Source organism: Candoia aspera, chromosome 15, assembly GCF_035149785.1.
Source record: "Candoia aspera isolate rCanAsp1 chromosome 15, rCanAsp1.hap2, whole genome shotgun sequence".
Taxonomy (NCBI): Eukaryota; Metazoa; Chordata; class Lepidosauria; order Squamata; family Boidae; genus Candoia; species Candoia aspera.
In genome coordinates, this window is record NC_086167.1 from 2,620,898 (window position 1) to 2,637,232 (window position 16,335).

At 53.3% G+C, this 16,335-nt stretch overlaps 1 protein-coding gene across 1 annotated transcript in view; it reads left to right on the forward strand.

Moving 5' to 3' along the window:
* Nucleotides 1–3,652: 3,652 nt before the first annotated feature.
* Nucleotides 3,653–16,335, forward strand: part of MSI1 (musashi RNA binding protein 1) — a 53,091-nt gene continuing 40,408 nt past the window's right edge. Inside the window, exons 1-4 of the mRNA XM_063315641.1 lie at nucleotides 3,653–3,815; nucleotides 4,345–4,385; nucleotides 4,743–4,824; nucleotides 4,958–5,042. Coding sequence (XP_063171711.1) covers nucleotides 3,757–3,815; nucleotides 4,345–4,385; nucleotides 4,743–4,824; nucleotides 4,958–5,042 — 267 coding nt within the window. The 5' untranslated portion in view covers nucleotides 3,653–3,756. The remainder of the gene's footprint in view (nucleotides 3,816–4,344; nucleotides 4,386–4,742; nucleotides 4,825–4,957; nucleotides 5,043–16,335) is intronic.

The window sequence follows — 16,335 nt, forward strand, 5'->3', positions numbered from 1 at the left end:
GGGGCAGAGGGCCTGAGCTGGCCAGAACTGGGCTTGTGGTCCTCCTCCTCCCTGGAAAAGATGTAGCTCTTCCTGCATCCACTCAGGACCCTGTGTGGCCCAGAGAGCAGGATGTCACAGGAGCACAACTTGATGGCCTTCCCATCAGACCCAGCCACCACAGCTGACAGCAAAGGATGATGGTGCCTCAGGAGCATCTGCGGGGCTACACGTTGCCCAGTTCTGGTCAAGGGGTGCCAGATCCAGGTATCTGCTGCCACCAGCAAAGTTGAGGGGCCAGACAGCAGCTAGAGCAACAACTTTGATGGGGGGGCAATCAAGGTTCACCCTGGGGGTGCGCTGCCACCCCTTCCAACCCATACCAAGAAGGGTGTGGGCTAGGGCTGGTATATGAATGCTGGATGGTAGAAGAACCCTTTGGGTGCCAACCCAAAGTCTTCCTAGCCCAACGGCTTTGCTCAAGCTAGATATTTGGGGGACGTTTCTGCTCATTTCTGCTATGCCTCTCAGTTTGCTGTTTCTATCATACCTGCTAAGTCTTGAGAGCTTACTGCTTCAGGGCAGATTTCTCCAGCTAATCTCCTCCAGCCATCTTGGGCTTCAACGTCTAGCACACCAACTGGGGATTTAGAAGTTGAAGACTGACACCCCTGAAGGCACCAGTTTGCTAGAGGTGGCCCTGGGGCAATACCCTAGCAGCAACAATCTCTGAATCGTGAACCATCGCTGGAAGATGGAGGCGAGCAGAGGAACGTCTTTCGAGGCTGGCTGAGGAATCCCTAGCACAGAGGGTGCTGTATTTCAGAATACGGGAAAAGACGGCTCCTTGAAACTTCTTCTCGTCCCAGTGAGGAATGTCTGAAAGACTGGAGAAAGTCTCCTAGTCATATCAAAACTTCTCGCAACATTCCTCAGATTTTTGGACTAAGGAAGAACCTCAAGATTTTAGATGAAGCCCAGGGATGGCTCTATAGATAGGTGAATCAAATCTTTTTCTCCTTCGTCACTAGAAATGTTTTGTGATACTAAATTCCTCATATGCTGTATCCCCAATCAGATTCTAATTCCTCAGGTCTACTTGCTGTGCTGTTGGCAGATCTCCAAAGTTTCTGGCGCTAGAAGACTTTCTCAGCTCTCTCTGGCGATGCTGAGGGTTGAACCCCAGGCCTTCTGGTGCCCAGAAATAGTTTTGCCACTGAGAAGGAACCCGACAGGGATTTTGAAATGTTACCAGCTACTCTAATCCTTCTGTCCAATTTTCTGGAAAATGTTCATATTACCACTAAGCAGGTCACTCACCTTGCAGCAAAGGCACTTGTTTCTTTAGCAAAGTTCTTCTGCATAATCCAGATTGTAACGCAAAGTGGCACAAAGCACACAGACCACAGGAGCCTCTGAACTCAGGCTGCAGTTCCCTGAGATGGAAATGTTGCCATTCTTGGCTCACAATACGTGGCTCATCAGGGCTATGATCTTCCCTCTGTTGGCCAAGGGAGGTGGCTCAAGGTTAGGTGGCACTTACGGGGGCTACTGTGCTGGTGGACAATTTGCAGCTTGCAACTCCAACGTGTTTCTCTGAGGCCTGCAGTTTTAACACTTGGGTGGGGAGCAAGTAGAAATGCTTTGAACTCCTGGATCAACTGCCTCTTGAGGAATTCTTGCCCTCCTAACAAAAGGAGGACCCCTCCTGTATGTCTGTCTGAGGTCACGCGGATGCCACTTGGCCCTCTGAAGGTGCCACAAAGAGGCTTCCTCACGATTCCACCTCGGCAGCCCCAGAATGTCACCCTTTGATCTATGTCCGGGCAGACGCGATGCCTCCTGGGCAGAGGCTCGCTGCACTGCCCTTGAGGGGCTTGGCTAGTGAGGGAGCGCCAGGCGGGCGTCCTTCAGACCACCCTCTGGTGGGGTTCCTGCAGCAGGCAACTCCGTTAGGTGGTTTATGGGCTTCAGATTGGGGTGGCCTGTGAGGTTGGCCACTGTGATTCATAAAGCGTAGGCTGGGGCTTAGGGCGATGTGTGAATCCAGCCAACGGTCGCTTATCACCACTCGGTGTGCACTCGGTCCTTAGACTGGCCTTGAGCCAGCTCACTTCCAGCTTGCCTGCCGTGGCACTTGAGGGGGCCAGTGCCAGGTTAGGGACTTGGGGACTAATTCAGAGGAGAGAGGGAGCGGGATTTGCAGGGAAGGGCAGTTGACTGGTCTTCCCAAGGCTGCCAAATGGGCCACCTTCTCAGGCTGCTGCCCTTTGTACCCGTGTCCACGTTCCAAAGCTTTAGTAGGAGCAGGCAAAAGACCCTTGGCAGCCTCTCTTCCTCCTCCCTGGATTGGCACATGCAGGAAAAGGGAAATGAAGGAAGCAGCGGTGCCCTCTCCATGTGCCTTGCAGCCTCTGGCGGGTGGAAACTCCTGGGTGGTGACCCTGTGGGACTTCAGGGGCTCTGCCCTTCCAAGGACACAAGCGGGGCATCTCCAGCTGGCAGGGAGCTCATCTGGCCTCAGGTGGTGGAGGTGCCCGCCTGATGCGCAGAACCTCCAACTCTTGATTTCCGAGCAAGAGCAGCGACTAAGCTGGGAGTTCGCGGGTGGGGGGCGTTCTCCATCTCAAGGCGGCCCGGAGCACATTGCAGGGCAGAGCGGCGGGCCTGTGGCCGGCTTCTGGCGTACCGGGCAGCTCGCCCGTTTGCCTTTCGCAGCGGCTCGCCTGGGAGGCCGCCCGCCCGCCCGCCGCCAGGCCTTTCACCCCGGGCGCCCTCCAGGCAGCCCCTGCTCGCCGGTGCGACGCCTGGCCTCGGGCCAGATGCCTGCCGCGGACCGTGCGGCGCAGGCCCGGCTGGGGCAGGCCCGGGTTGGGTCGGCTTGGAGGGGGAGCCCTTGGGCGGGAAGGAGCGGGGGAGATGGCAGGGCCTGGCCGTCCCTTCTCCCCGCCGGAGCCCTTCAGCCCGCGCTCCTCGCTTCGCCCACCAAGCCGCCGACTGGTCCCGTGGTCTGCCGGCCAGCCGGGCTTTAACCCTTTGCAGCGCGGGCTCCTCCCCGCTTCCCGTCCCAGAGAGCAGCAGAAATGAAGTGGCGGGCAGGCCCGGGAGGAGGAGGGAGGCCCCCTCCCGGCGCCCTTGACCATGGAGGCCTCGTCCCGCAGGTACAGAACAAAGCCGGTAGGGCGGCCTCCTGGCGAAGCCGTGCGAGCATCCCAGCTGTCGCGTCCCGAACTGGCACCCTGGCCGCAGCCCCGGCCCGGCCGCGCTCCTTCCAGCCCCCGCTTCCAAGAGGCGGCGGCGGCGGGAGGAAGAAGCCGGCGGCGAGGCGAGGCCCCTCGGCGGGCGCCTTTGTCTCCGGCGCACCCAAGGACCACAGCCTCCTCCCGCGCGGGTGACAGGGGCGGGGAGCGGGAGGGGGGCGTCGAGCGCGGGCAAGCGAGCCGCCCGCCGGCAAGAAAGGCGGCCGGCGAGCCGCGACCCCGTGCGCCCAGGGCGCATGGCCGCCTCGCGCGCCGCGCCACCCTCCTCGCCTGGGCGCAGCCACCTTCTGCGCGCTCGCCGGCGGGCCGGCTTTTATGCTCACGCCGGCCACCCGCCTGCCGGGGGTGGGAGGAGCCGGGCAGGTTGTCCCCGCCGGGCCCGTCCCTCCCTTCCCCTCCCCGCCCGGCTGAGAGGGGTCGGGGGAGGGGGCAGCATGGCCTGGCCGTCCGGCCCCTTTTCCAGCGCTCAGCTGCCCCGGGAGAGTGGCGCTGCTCCTCGCCGGGAGAAGTAGTCCGAATGGAGACCGAAGCCAGCCAGCCCGGCCTCGCCTCCCCGGACTCTCCTCACGATCCCTGGTACTCGGCCTGGCCGGCCTCCGCTCGCCCGCCCGCCCGCCTCCCTCCGCGCGGGGAGCCGCCGGCGTCCCCGCCTCCCCGCGATGCCCGGGAGCTCGTGGCTGGGGCAAGCGCCCGGCCGGCCGGGGGGAGCCGCCAACATGGCCGATCCCCGCGCTGCGCTGCGCTGCGCTCCTCTCGCCCCGCGCGCCGCCGCCGCCGCCGGCAGCGCCTCCTTCTTGGCTAGCAGGGTAGGCTGGCAGCCCGCCCCCGCCGCAGCTCGGGGCGCCCCGGCCGCCTCCTGCGCCCCCCAGCCGGTGGCCCGACCGCCCCGGAGCCGCGCCCCCCGCGCCGGGGCCGGAGGAGTTCCGGGGCTCCAGGAGCGCGGCGGCGGCGGCGGCGGCGGCGCCTTCCTGAGTCTCCCTACGCGGCGCCCCCGGCCCTGCCTCGCCTCGGAGCCGGGCGCCCCCGGGAAATGGCTCGTGGCTACTTTGTGCCGCCTTCGCCCGGCGGCTCGTTCACCCTCGTGTTCTCTTTCTTCCCTTGCTAGCAAAATGTTCATCGGGGGACTGAGCTGGCAAACGACGCAAGGTGAGCGCCGCGGACGGGGAGGGGGTCCCGGGTCCGGGTCTCGCCCGGCGGCACCTGCCGCCCCAAACTTTCCAGCTCCTCCCCCAAACCCTCCCTCCCGCCGCCGCCGCCGCCTGCAATGGGAGGGGGCTGCCAACCAGCCCGCCGCCTGCTCCCCGGGGCCTCCGGGCTTTGTGGTCGGCGCGGGGAGAGGTCGGCCCGCTGCTGGCCGGGGGTGCGGGCTTCGCGCGGCCGGGTCGTTGGGAGCGGTGCTCCGGAGAGGCTCCCGTCGCCCGGGAGGGCTCCCCCGCTGCCCCGGGCCGCCGGCCGCCGCCTCCCGGCCCGGACCCCCATGGTGGCCTCGTGTTCTGCTTGCAGAGGGCTTGCGGGAGTATTTCAGCCAGTTCGGCGAGGTGAAGGAGTGCCTGGTCATGAGGGACCCGCTGACAAAGCGCTCCAGGTGAGGTGTCCCGCCTCGTGCCTCCTCCCCGCGCCCGGGCGGAGGGAGCCTGCCGCCCCCCTGCCGGCTTCTCCCTAACCGAGTTTCTCTCTTTCTCTGGGCTGCTTCCCGCTGGCGCTTTGTCCCTGCGCAGGGGGTTCGGCTTCGTCACGTTCATGGACCAGGCCGGGGTGGACAAGGTCCTGGCCCAGTCCCGGCACGAACTGGACTCCAAGACGGTGAGTTGGCTTCTCTCTGTCTGGGGCGCTTTGGGGGTGGTGGTGGAAGCATCCGTTGGCCTGTGGCTGGGCTCGGCAGCTGTTGACCAATTGGACCCGGCTGCTGGGTGGGAGCGCGCCAGGCAAAACTTTCTCTTGGTTGGTTGCGTAAGCGCAGTTGAATTGAGTCTTTCAAGCCAAGCCTGGCTGGCCTGGCAGAAGCAGGAGACTTGGCTTGGTGGACCCCATCTGGACTAGGAATCCTGGGAGTTGTAGTCTCACCTGTTTTCTGGATGCCAGCTCAAGGGAGGGTGCTGCAATAGAAAGGGGCACTTCACAGGTGACTGGGAAGATGGTTTATGGTGAAGGATGTGGGTCTGAGGCCCTGAGGTCACAGGGCCAAGCACAGGCCATCTAGGAGGAATTTAGAGGCTCCACGACCTGTGCTAGGCCTTTCAGTTTTCAGGGGGCATGGGTGGGACTGGAGCTGGGCTATGTTCTGGGGATACTGTTCTTCTGGCAGGCCACCACAGCCACAGAGCGCGACCTGCAGGCCTTCTCCTCAGGCACCCAAGTTGAGGTACTTCCAATGCGTCCTCTTCCCCTGCATGACCCAAGAGTGGGACGGAGATCTCAAGTGGCTTTCCCCCAGAGAGACTTGAGTGTGCTGAGGTACATCTTCATCCGTTCCAGGGAAAGTGGTCTTCCCAGTGCATCCTGGGCTCAGATGAAGGGGTGGCTGTGAGGGCAATGGCGTTCTGAGCATCTGTTTCAAATGTAGAATGGCCACCAGAGGTTCTGGGGGCTCGGCTCTCCTGCTAGACTATGTGCGCCCCCTTTTGGGGGTCCCAACAAACGGTCTCATTTGGCATCATTGGGAGTCTCGTGTCCCAATTCTGCTCCCATCCCGAAAAGTGCAGTCTGCCAATGCCAAGCTTCCCTAAAGAGGGGGATATCTCTCTCACCATCCACGCCAGATTGGCTGTGGGGTGCGCTGGCTGCCAGTCTGCATTCTTCCGCATTTGGGTGAGAGAGAGGCCTTCAACGAAGTGAGAGGGAGGAACACAAAAATCTGCCACCTTCCCCTCAGAAGTCCCTTTAAGAGCTTTTCTGATACCGTCCATCCTCCATATCTCCATCCGCCCATCAAGCCTATTTGCAGGTTTAGCAAGCAAAATCCTTACTCTCCGGAGGTGGGCAAAGGCTGCTGAGCTTAATCTGCCCAAGGCAGCAGTGCAGGCTGGGAGGGCAAGGAGCAGGGCCTGGGCCCAGTTCAGCACCCTGCCCCCAGTGGTTTTAAGATCCTGAAAGTGGTTTTAAGGTGCCTGAAAAATCGAGTCCAAATTCACTCATGCCAAATTTTATTTGGATTCTTAACTTGGAATTTGCCACCTCAATACCCCAAAATGTCTTGATCTAACCCATGTCTAAGAAGATCTGGAGGTTTAATGATTGGTATATGTCATGGACCCTTACTTTAGAGGCTTTTGATGTGATGTTACGAAGTTATAAGTGGTTTTAACGTATTGCTGTATCAGCTTGTTGTATTCACTCTACTGTGCTTAGTTATAAGCACCTGGTAAGTCAAAAAATTACTAATACTAAGGCTGGCTGAGTAGGGATTTCAAGCCACATCTCCCAAGAGAGTGTAAGGGTAGTTCTTCCTTGATTACTTTGTGGACTTCTATTTTTTGTATTCTTGTTTTGTAACTCGGATGTGTGAATATTGTGTATAACTGGGATCACAATTCCATTAAACCAGATTTGTTTGAACTGCAGTTGTTGAGCAAGCCACAGTGGCCTGAACCATTAAATATGGCGTGCAAATCTCAGTGGCTTAGTTCTCGCATTACCATGTTATGGCATAGTGTGTGAAATCAGCTTTGGAGTAACTCTGTGTAGGTGCATTGCCTGTATCTACATGGAGTGGGCAGGCATCTCTTGTGGATACTTTTAGACACTTTGCTTGTGGCTGAAATCTTTGAGTTCAAGGTCTGGGCTAGGAAAGGGAACAATGTGTTTGTTTTTAAAATGTTTTCTCTCCAGGGAATGACTGTGAAGGAACAATGCTCCCAAAAATTCTCCTGCACAGGTCTCATAAAATGAAGGAGAACTGAGTGGCTCCCCTTCTTTTGATGGGGCTCATGTCCAGTTCCATCTCCCTTGCACCCATTTCTGGTCAAATCAAATTCCTTATCTAAAGTAAAGGAACAATGAAGAAAATATTGTTTCCTTGAGTGGCCTGTAAGAGAGTAGATCATTCTGTTCACTGAACCCAGGAACTTGTTGAGCGTATTATTTTGGTGCTGAATCAACCTGAGCGCAATAAAAATTTTATCCTAAAAGTTAGGCACTTTCTTTGATTGAATTTGGCTTCCAGGTTTAGCGACGACTCATGGGACCGGGTGCCATTGGGATCAGCAAGCAAGCTCTAGGTGGTCCTTGCAATGCACCGGCTACTCTGGAGCATTTTTCCAGCACAGGGGGCATTCCCCTCCTGTGAATTTTGCTATGGGGCCTGGTTAGCCTATCATGGCTGTTGGTGAAGATGGTTGTCTTTCAGTGGTATCGATGGTGGCCTCTGCAGCTCGCCTAGTCTCAGGAGCATTCTTGGAGATGCTCCAGATGAAAGTCATGTCGGCAGAGCCCTATTCTTCTCCCCAGCTTGCTCTCTCCCTCGCCTTTGAAAACGGGGTCGGGGCCTCCTTGCAAGGCGGAGCAGGTGGGGGGAGGGGTTAAGCAGACCAAGGAGAACAGAAGGGGTCTCGGGCGAGACAGAAGGGGATGGGAGTGGGCCTGCCATGGAAGTCCCCTGATGCGTCTGGCTGGCTGGGTGGAGGGAAGGAAGCGAGAAGCGGTGGGCAAAATTTGGGCCCAGGAGGACTTATTTCTCTTTGTTTGGCGCTTGGACAAGTTCCCACCGCCTTCTTCTCGCTCTGTCCCCTCCAGACTTTGGGGGGCTGACGCAGGAGATCTATATGGCCTTTCCCCCCTCCCCCCACTGCCAGGCTTATTTCTTATGGGGCGTAATCTCCTGAGAGCTCCGGGAAAAAGCAGCCGCTCTCTTTCACTTGAGCATTGGAAGAGCCTGGCTGTGCGTCCTTTGCCGCTTTTAGTGGCATCTCAGCCCCCCCCCCCACGCCACAGAAAGGCCTTTGGCTCTTTCCTTGTTTATTTGTTTACCTGCAAATTGGAGGATGACAGTATCTCCGGGTGAGCTCCTGATGGTTGCTTTGCTGGCTCCTCGAGGGCCCAGGAAAACCAGTAGAACAAAATGGTCACTTGGTGCCGGGTATGTAGTGCCAGGAGAAACTGGGTTAAAAATGCTCCCAAGCACCAGTTTCAAGGCCTGCCTGATAAGTGTTGCTGTGCTACAAGAAACCCCTTTTGCACAACCTGGTGACATAGTTTGTGAGATACAATGGGCACTTGTACAGCAGTACCCTGCGTACAGTTGTCTTGGCAAGTTTCATTTTGGGACATGGCCCCGAAGAAGGGCCGCCTCAACTGAGAGAGAAGTTGCGCCATTTGGCCAGCAAGGACTTAGGCGAGTCTCCTGGATCGGAGCCTCCAGTAATGCTTGGACCTTCTGCTGCCTCCTCTTGGACTTTCTTGATTGGTCCTTTTTCTCCTAATGGACCGATTTTGCTTGGCTTTGTATCTTACAGAGCTCCATTCCTTTTGCAGATTGATACCAGGCTTTTGCTAAACTTGCAAGAGGTGCCCCACACAGGACATCTCCCAAGTGCTGCTTTACTGACTCAGCACCTGGGGGATTGTAGCCTGTTCTGGCCTCCCCAGAGTTGGGGAAGACCACGGAGGGCCATGCTGTACTGTACTGGCCTCCCAAGGTTTTAGGCTGGAAACGTTTCTCTTATCAGCTTGGTGCCTGACCTTTAACCGGGCCAGCTTGAAGTTTCCTTATTAAGCTGATGTTGGTTCACACATGCAGTTGTCTCTAGCTGGAGCACTCCGCTGAGCACATGAACCAAACCTGTAGGGAACTTGTGTATTGAGAGCAGAAACAAACATGTTGCTCCCCTGTTCCACTTGTTACGGTGCATTCAGACGTGTTCTCCGTCTGCTGCTGAGGCTCTGCGATGGGGAAACACGCATGAACGGTCCCCGGGGGCTGCAGGGCTGCCCCCTCCCCTGGAGTGTACAAAAGAGTTTCTTCCTCCCCAAAGAATGTGCTTTTTTGAGACACTCTTTATTTGTCAGTGAGATAACTGCATGCTGGGCTTTGTTTATGGACATGTAAGTTTAATAGGTACCTTGGCTTGAGTCTAACATTTCAAATGCTGGGGAGTTTGGAATAGTCGGAGGTTTTTGTTTTTCTTCTCAGGCCCCGGGGGAAAGGGGGCCTTCGGGTTTAGAAGGAAGCCATTTGTGTCTTGGCTGAGCCAGGAATCTACCAACACGTCTTCTGCTGCCCAGTCCGGTGGTCATACAGGTAGTCCTCACTTAACAACCACAATTGGGACTGGAATTTTGATTGCTAAGTGAATCCAACCTGATTTTATGACCTTTTTTGTGGCAGTTGTTAAGCGAATCACCATGGGCATTAAGCGAGCCACGTGGTTGTTAAGCGAATCATATGGCTCCCCATTGATTTTGCTTGCCAGAAGCCAGCCGGGAAGATCAAAAATGGCGATCACGTGACCATGGGATGCTGCAATGGTCATAAATACGAACTGGTTGCCAAGTGCCCAAATCGTGATCGTGGGGATGCTGCAATGGTCATAAATGTGAGGACCAGTCATAAGTCGGTTTTTCAGCACTGTCATAAGTCCAAACTGTCACTGAATGAATGGTTGTTAAGCAAAGACTACCTTATTGATTTGGTGAGAGGTCCACTTTCCCCTCTCCAGAGCCCTCTGGATATCTTGGACTACAAGGCCAAGAATTCTCAGACAGCTGATGTGAGGTGTGGATGCTGGGATAGCAATGTCTGTGTCAGTTAAGTATGATGCCAGCAAGTACTGAACAGCGGACTTCAGCGTTGGTTAGATGGCCTGGCGGCAGGTGGACAAAAGCAGGCGAGTCATCGGCTGAGGCGGGCAGTGTTGGATGATCTTTAGGAGAAACCGAAGAACCTCCTCATCCACAGGCAGTACAGCTCAGAACGGATGGCCATGCTGTCTGGGCAAATGGGAGGCACGGGCATCTGAAGTGAGCTGGGTTTGGTTTGTTTGTTCAATTTATGAGCCACCTCAAGTGTCCAAGCTGCTCTAGATGAGTCAAGGAAGGCCGGACTAAAAGTGGGCCGTGCTGGAGATATAAATGCAGGCTTGGCCTGAAACAAGATGTTGCTTCTTCCCTATCATTCCAGAGTGCAGGATGCAGGATAATGGCTGTAAGTTACAGGAAGGCAGATTCGGACTGTATGCTGGTAAAAATCCCCAACCTCTTTTAACTGTCAGAGTAGTTTCAAAGTGATGCCAGTGGCCTTGGGAAGTAGTGGCTCCGATCAGCCCTTCAAGGTAGGCCAGGAATGCTACTTTATTGTTGTAGGATATAATAACAGGATCTTGAAACCTACACACATTTCTCCCTACCCCCTCTTGTGCCAAAGAAAATAAAAGTGGGATTATTTTGGGTTCATTTTTCATGTTTGTCCCTACCTCCCCCAAAGTCAGCTCTAAATCCTTTGCCACTCTTCTTTACTAGCAGCCATTGGTGGGAATGTTTTAATTTGGATTCCTGCAGTGAGCAGGGGGTTGGTCTTGATGACCCCAAGGTTCCCTTCCAATTTTACAGTTGACTTTGGTCACCTTCTCTCTATTTGATTTCCAGGGGAGAGGAGGATGGTGGTGCACTTAGGCAGTTTTAGGCTCTGGACTTAAGAATATTCTGGGGTTGTGGGGGATGTTAAAGCAGTTAAAAGCCTGTTCCATTGCAAGGCTGTCCTGCTTGTATTTTGATGTGGGCCCAGAAATCCTTATTTAACTTTCTATTCAATGTATGTCTTCCCTTTCCTTTAGGAGTTCAAAATGTGTATTTTTCACTGCTCCAATTTTTGTCCCAACAACAGCAACCCTGTAAGGTAGGCTGGGCTGCGACAGAATGAAATCTTCCACGCCCCCCCCCAAACTTCTGATTTTAAGCTACTCATTTGTGTTTATTACGTTAAAGAGGAGAGTGAAATGCACTCAAGGTGGCATCTGCAATATTAGAAACCACCATGAAATCAGTATAAAACAATGAAGCCAACGCTAACGCAGCCCTAAATGCAATCAAAATGCCTCTGTGGAGAAAAGGTTTCCAAGATCACTTGAAATCCGGAGTGTGGGCAGGGGAGTCAAAAAAGTCAAGATGGTGGCCATGACCATGCAATCGAAGCCCCGCCTTTTTTTACATGCAATGCACCATCATGGCTGCCATCTTGACACCCCTCCTGGACAAATTCCCAGCAGAAGGGAGTCAGTTACAGGACGGGCCGCCAACCTCTCTTAAGGCTTGAGGTGGGTTCTTTACAACCGTGTCCCTAAAACTAGCACGTTCCAGAAGTCTTGGCACAGCAGTCCCCAGAATTCCAGGAATTACAGTCCTGCTCTCAATTCGGTTTCAGTTCTAATCTGGTCCGGGCTGTAAGGGGCTCTAGTGTGCTTTCAAGTTAACCTAGGATCTACTATTTATTCAGATTCTGGTTTTCCAGGCATGCCTCTGTGTTTCTTCCTTTTTGCATTTACTGCCCTTTTGAACTCTCTTGAAGGAAGGTGGGATGGGGTGTTTTGAGGGAGGGGAGCCCCCTCTGGCTTCCTGGTCCTGGTTTCCCTGCAGGGGTGGCTTGCTCTGTGCAGGAGTGTTGTTGAAGCAGCCACCTTCCCCTTCAGCCACGGGGATCCTGGTGGACCTGCCATTTGGCTGGTGCACTTCAGTTGTTAGAAAGTGAGCCTGGGCATCATCCTGGCAGCAGGAGCTGCCTGGCCCTGGCTGAGAATGGAATAAAAACAGGATAATCGTTCATACTATTATCTCCTGCTGCCTGGGCCTCAGTTCCCCTGGGGGTTTTACGCCTGTCACCGTGCAAAGGGGCCTGTTGGCTGTGCTGGTGAATAAGTGCCAGACTGCCTGCTAGGAAATGTGAGGAAAGTCCAACAGGAAGACGTGGGGAGATGGGCATCTTCTTTATGAGGACCACTGCGGTGATGAGATCTTTCCAGTACACTAAAACCAAGAGGAGTGGGAAAAAGGGTAACAAATTCAGTTAAAAGGGGATTTACCCCCTCCTTTCACAGTAGATCAATCATGAAACATTGAAAGAGAACATGTAACAACAAAGTTGACAGAAAACACAAATCCTTTCATGGAGGACATCACTCCCTGATGGAACTCATTGCCACTGGATGTCATTTTGGCTACCAGTCTGGGTGGTTTCAACGGTACAGGTAGTCCTTGACTTACGATCATTTGTTTAACAACCGTTCGAAGTTACGATGGTGATGAAAAAAGTGACTTATGACTGGTCCTCACACTTACAACTGTTCCCACAGTCACATGACCAAAATTTGGGCACTTGGCAACTGGCATGTATTTATGACAGTCGCAGTGTCCTGGGATAACATGAACGCCATTTGCGACCTTCCCAGTCAGCTTCCAACAAGCAAGTCAATGGGGGAAGCCGGATTCGCTTAACGACCACAGCAAAAACATCGTAAAATTGGGTGCGACTCACTTAATGACCGCATCACTTAACGATGGAAGCTCTGGTCCCAATTGTGGTCGTAAGTCGAGGACTACCTGTATAAGACAAATCCTTTGAAAAATATTGAACTGCTTTTAGGCATGGAACAGCCATGGTGTCATGAGTACTGATGGCGAGCAGGTGGGGGCCTCTATCCAGGGAGGAAAACGCATGCGTAGTATTGAGGAATTAAGCAGCCATTCAAAGAGACACAGATCAGACCCGCCTTAACTTTTGGGGTTTATCTGTCTGGGTTTTTCCCACGCTTCTTCAGTTTGTTAGGATTTTCTGTCTAATATAGCAGTAATAAACACTAGAGACCTACTCCTCGTCTCAGCGTGGTTCCTGACTGTTAGGACACATGGACAGGAGCACCATCCATTTGTTGTGTCAGATAATGGGCAAACAAGGAGGGTCCCTTTTCTGGTCACTCTCCAGAAATATTGAGTGGGTCCCCGTGAGAAGCCAAGTGTGTTGGGGGAGAAAGAAGCACCACCTGAGATACTCTGCCTTTGGCCCTGAAGGAGAGAGGGCCATCTTGCAGCTGATTTTGGGGGGGTGGGCAACAGCCTTCCCTCCTCCCCAGCTTCTTTTCTTTTTTGCTCTTTATTAGAACAAACAGAACCATGACAGAACAACAGGAAAAAACAACAGTGCAATAAAAAAAGATAAAACCCAATACGAAAGCTACTGTTGGGAAAAAAATGCACATGGACTTTAATCAGTCGTTACATTAGTAATCTTCCAAGAGAAATAAAAAAAAATTAAACATCCATGTACTTCTCCACAAAAAGGCATTTGTGTTAACAAAAGTGCTATGTTGAAACCGCGTGGATGACAGAATTAAAAAGAGATCACATTTGAGTAAAACAGTTTTCTGTCAAAGGGTTCTTCAAGACTTCTCTTGAGTTACTTTTAAGGTCCCCCCATTTTTAAATATCAGTGCTTCAAGGATGTTTGTAAAGTTTTTCCAAAAAATTAGAAAAATTTTAATTTTCTGATATTTTAACCTACTGAATCAGGCAGCTGACAGCTAACATTGAAATAATTCCTTGACTTGCAATAAGTCTTGGGAATACTATGAGCAACCGGCCTATAGTAGAATTAAATTCTAAAGATTATATTTGTAATTTATTTCTTTGTTATTTAAATAATACCAGTAATTGATCATTAATATTGATATTAATATTAATATCAATAATTGTTTAAGTAGTGTATTTCTTATTTATGGTAGATTAATCCCACATGATTCAGCTGCTTTTGAATACCCCTGTTCCCTGAAGGTGCGTTTCTGTCTACCTTTTGCTACGTGGCAGTGACCAAGACCCGCCACACGCCACTTCTGCATCGTTTGCACTGCCCTGGCACCCCTAACCTTGCCTTGCCCTGCCACTGTTGGGACCAAGGCCACCCTCTCCAAGCTGGTGCCCTCCAGATGTTTGGGGGTGGCACATTGCAGAATTCCCCCTTGCCGTGCTTCTGGAGGGCACCAGGTTGAGGAAGGTGCCCATATCCCATTTCCTTGTTGGCAAAGGAAGAAGGCTTGGGTGTTTCTGCAGAGAGTTCTGCTGTGCCAAAGGACTCCCAGCTCTTCTGGCAGAGCGGCTGACAGCCCTTTCTGGTTTGGGGACCACAGTCTGCAGGACTGGAAAGGAAATTTGGTTGTCAGAAGGAAACAGGCAGACAGGCCATCGAGGCAGGGGTTTGGAGCGCTGACTTTGAATCCCTGCCTGGCTCTTTTGAAAATATTGCCCTTGTTGGCTGAGTTCCCACAACACGACGAACTCTTTACCTGGGTTAACAAAACAGGCTGTCTGTGTTCATATAAGATGCAGTGCCCAAATCAATAGACCCTGCAATGGCTCAGCGTGACGACCCGGTTCGCAGAACACGAAAGGCGTTGGCCGGGTTCCCACAACAACATGGAGCCACCAAGCCCTGGCTGTCCTTGAGCCCAGCATGGCAGGCGGGTCCAGCCAGTAAGGGTGGCCTCCTTGCAGGGGCAGGTGGATGAAATCCACCCTCCCCATGCTGGGAATTCGGCCAGTTCCTTTTGAATTTGGTTGATGCAGACCCAAGGGAATGTGGTGGCTTGGTTTGTTTTTTTAAATTAAAAAATTACCATCAGTGACATTGTGGGATTGATTTGTTAGATCTCGGTCCTGCCTTTTGTACAGAAGCTCAAGGCAGTGTATCTACAGTGCTCCTATTTGTCCTCATCACAGCAACCCTGCAAAGCAGGATGGGCTGTGGGGGAGTGACTGGCCCAAAGCCCCCGGGAGGTTCGGTGCTGCGGGGGGATCAAAACCTGCATTTCCTGGTGCTATTCAGCTCCTTATCCTCTGCCCCCCTCTAGCCCCAGAGGCTTAGGCCTCACCTGGCCCCAACGCCTTCACCCCTGCACTACAGGTAGTCCTTGCTTAACAACCATTCGTTTAGTGATGGTTTGGACTTATGACAGTGCTGAAAAAAACGACTGGTCCTCACACTTACAACTGTTGCAGCATCCCTGTGGTCACGTGATCATGATTTGAGTGCTTGGCAACCAGTTCACATTTATGACCGTTGCAGCGTCCTGTGTTCATGTAATTGCCATTTTCGACCTTCCTGGCCACCTTCTGGCAAGCAAAATCAACGGAGAACTGCATGATTCGCTTAACAACCATGTGGCTCACTTAATGCCCATGGTGATTCGCTTAGCGACCACTGCAAAAAAGAAGGTGGTAAAACTGGATTGGATTAGCTTAATGACTGCGTTGCTTAGCAGCCAAAATTCCGGTTCCAATTGTAGTAGTTAAGCGAGGACTACCTGTACGCTGGCTGTCAAGTGCTGTGGTTAAGGATGTGAGACGAGGAGTGGGGAGATCCGGGTTCAAGTCTCCACTCAGCCAAGTTGTTGACCCAGTTACTTTGGATGAGCCACTGTCTCTCAGCCCTATCTACCTCACAGGGTTGTTGTAGGGGAAACGTGGAAGAGGGAGTACGTAGAAGAAAAGCAGGATAGAAATCAAACAAATAAATAAAATCTTCGTGTTTCTCCATAAACTGGACAGAAAGAACTATGGGGTAGCACGGGGGTTTACCAAAAAATCAGATGAGGGAGAAAGCAAAATGGGCAGAGTTGCCTTTGGAGGGTTTCCATAAATGGGGATTATTTATAAAACCGGGGGGGGGGGCTTTGTCAGATTGCAGATAAGTTCTTGCAGAACTGGGTGCTCCTACCTATTTGGATACAATCCCTGCATCTGGAAAGCTAGGATGTCAGGTAAGAGCAGGCTAGATTCCCAGCCTCTGTCTTTTCTGTGCCCAGGGTGATTGGGTGAAGGAGCACACAGTCCTGAAATTATGCCTTAGACCAGCGTTTCTCAACCTTGGCAACTTTAAGATGTGTGGACTTCAACTCCCAGAATGCCATGCTGGCTGGGGAATTCTGGGAGTTGAAGTCCACACATCTGAAAGCTGCCAAGATTGAGAAACCCTGCTTTGTACGGAAGCACAACAGTCACGAACAGAAGGGTCAATGTAGTCCCAGGAGGGCCATATTCCCTGGATGGGTCCATCCCTGAAATGCATCAGAGCCTTTTGCTCTTCCTGGCCCCTGCCCCAAGCTGCCGATACCTGGGTTGT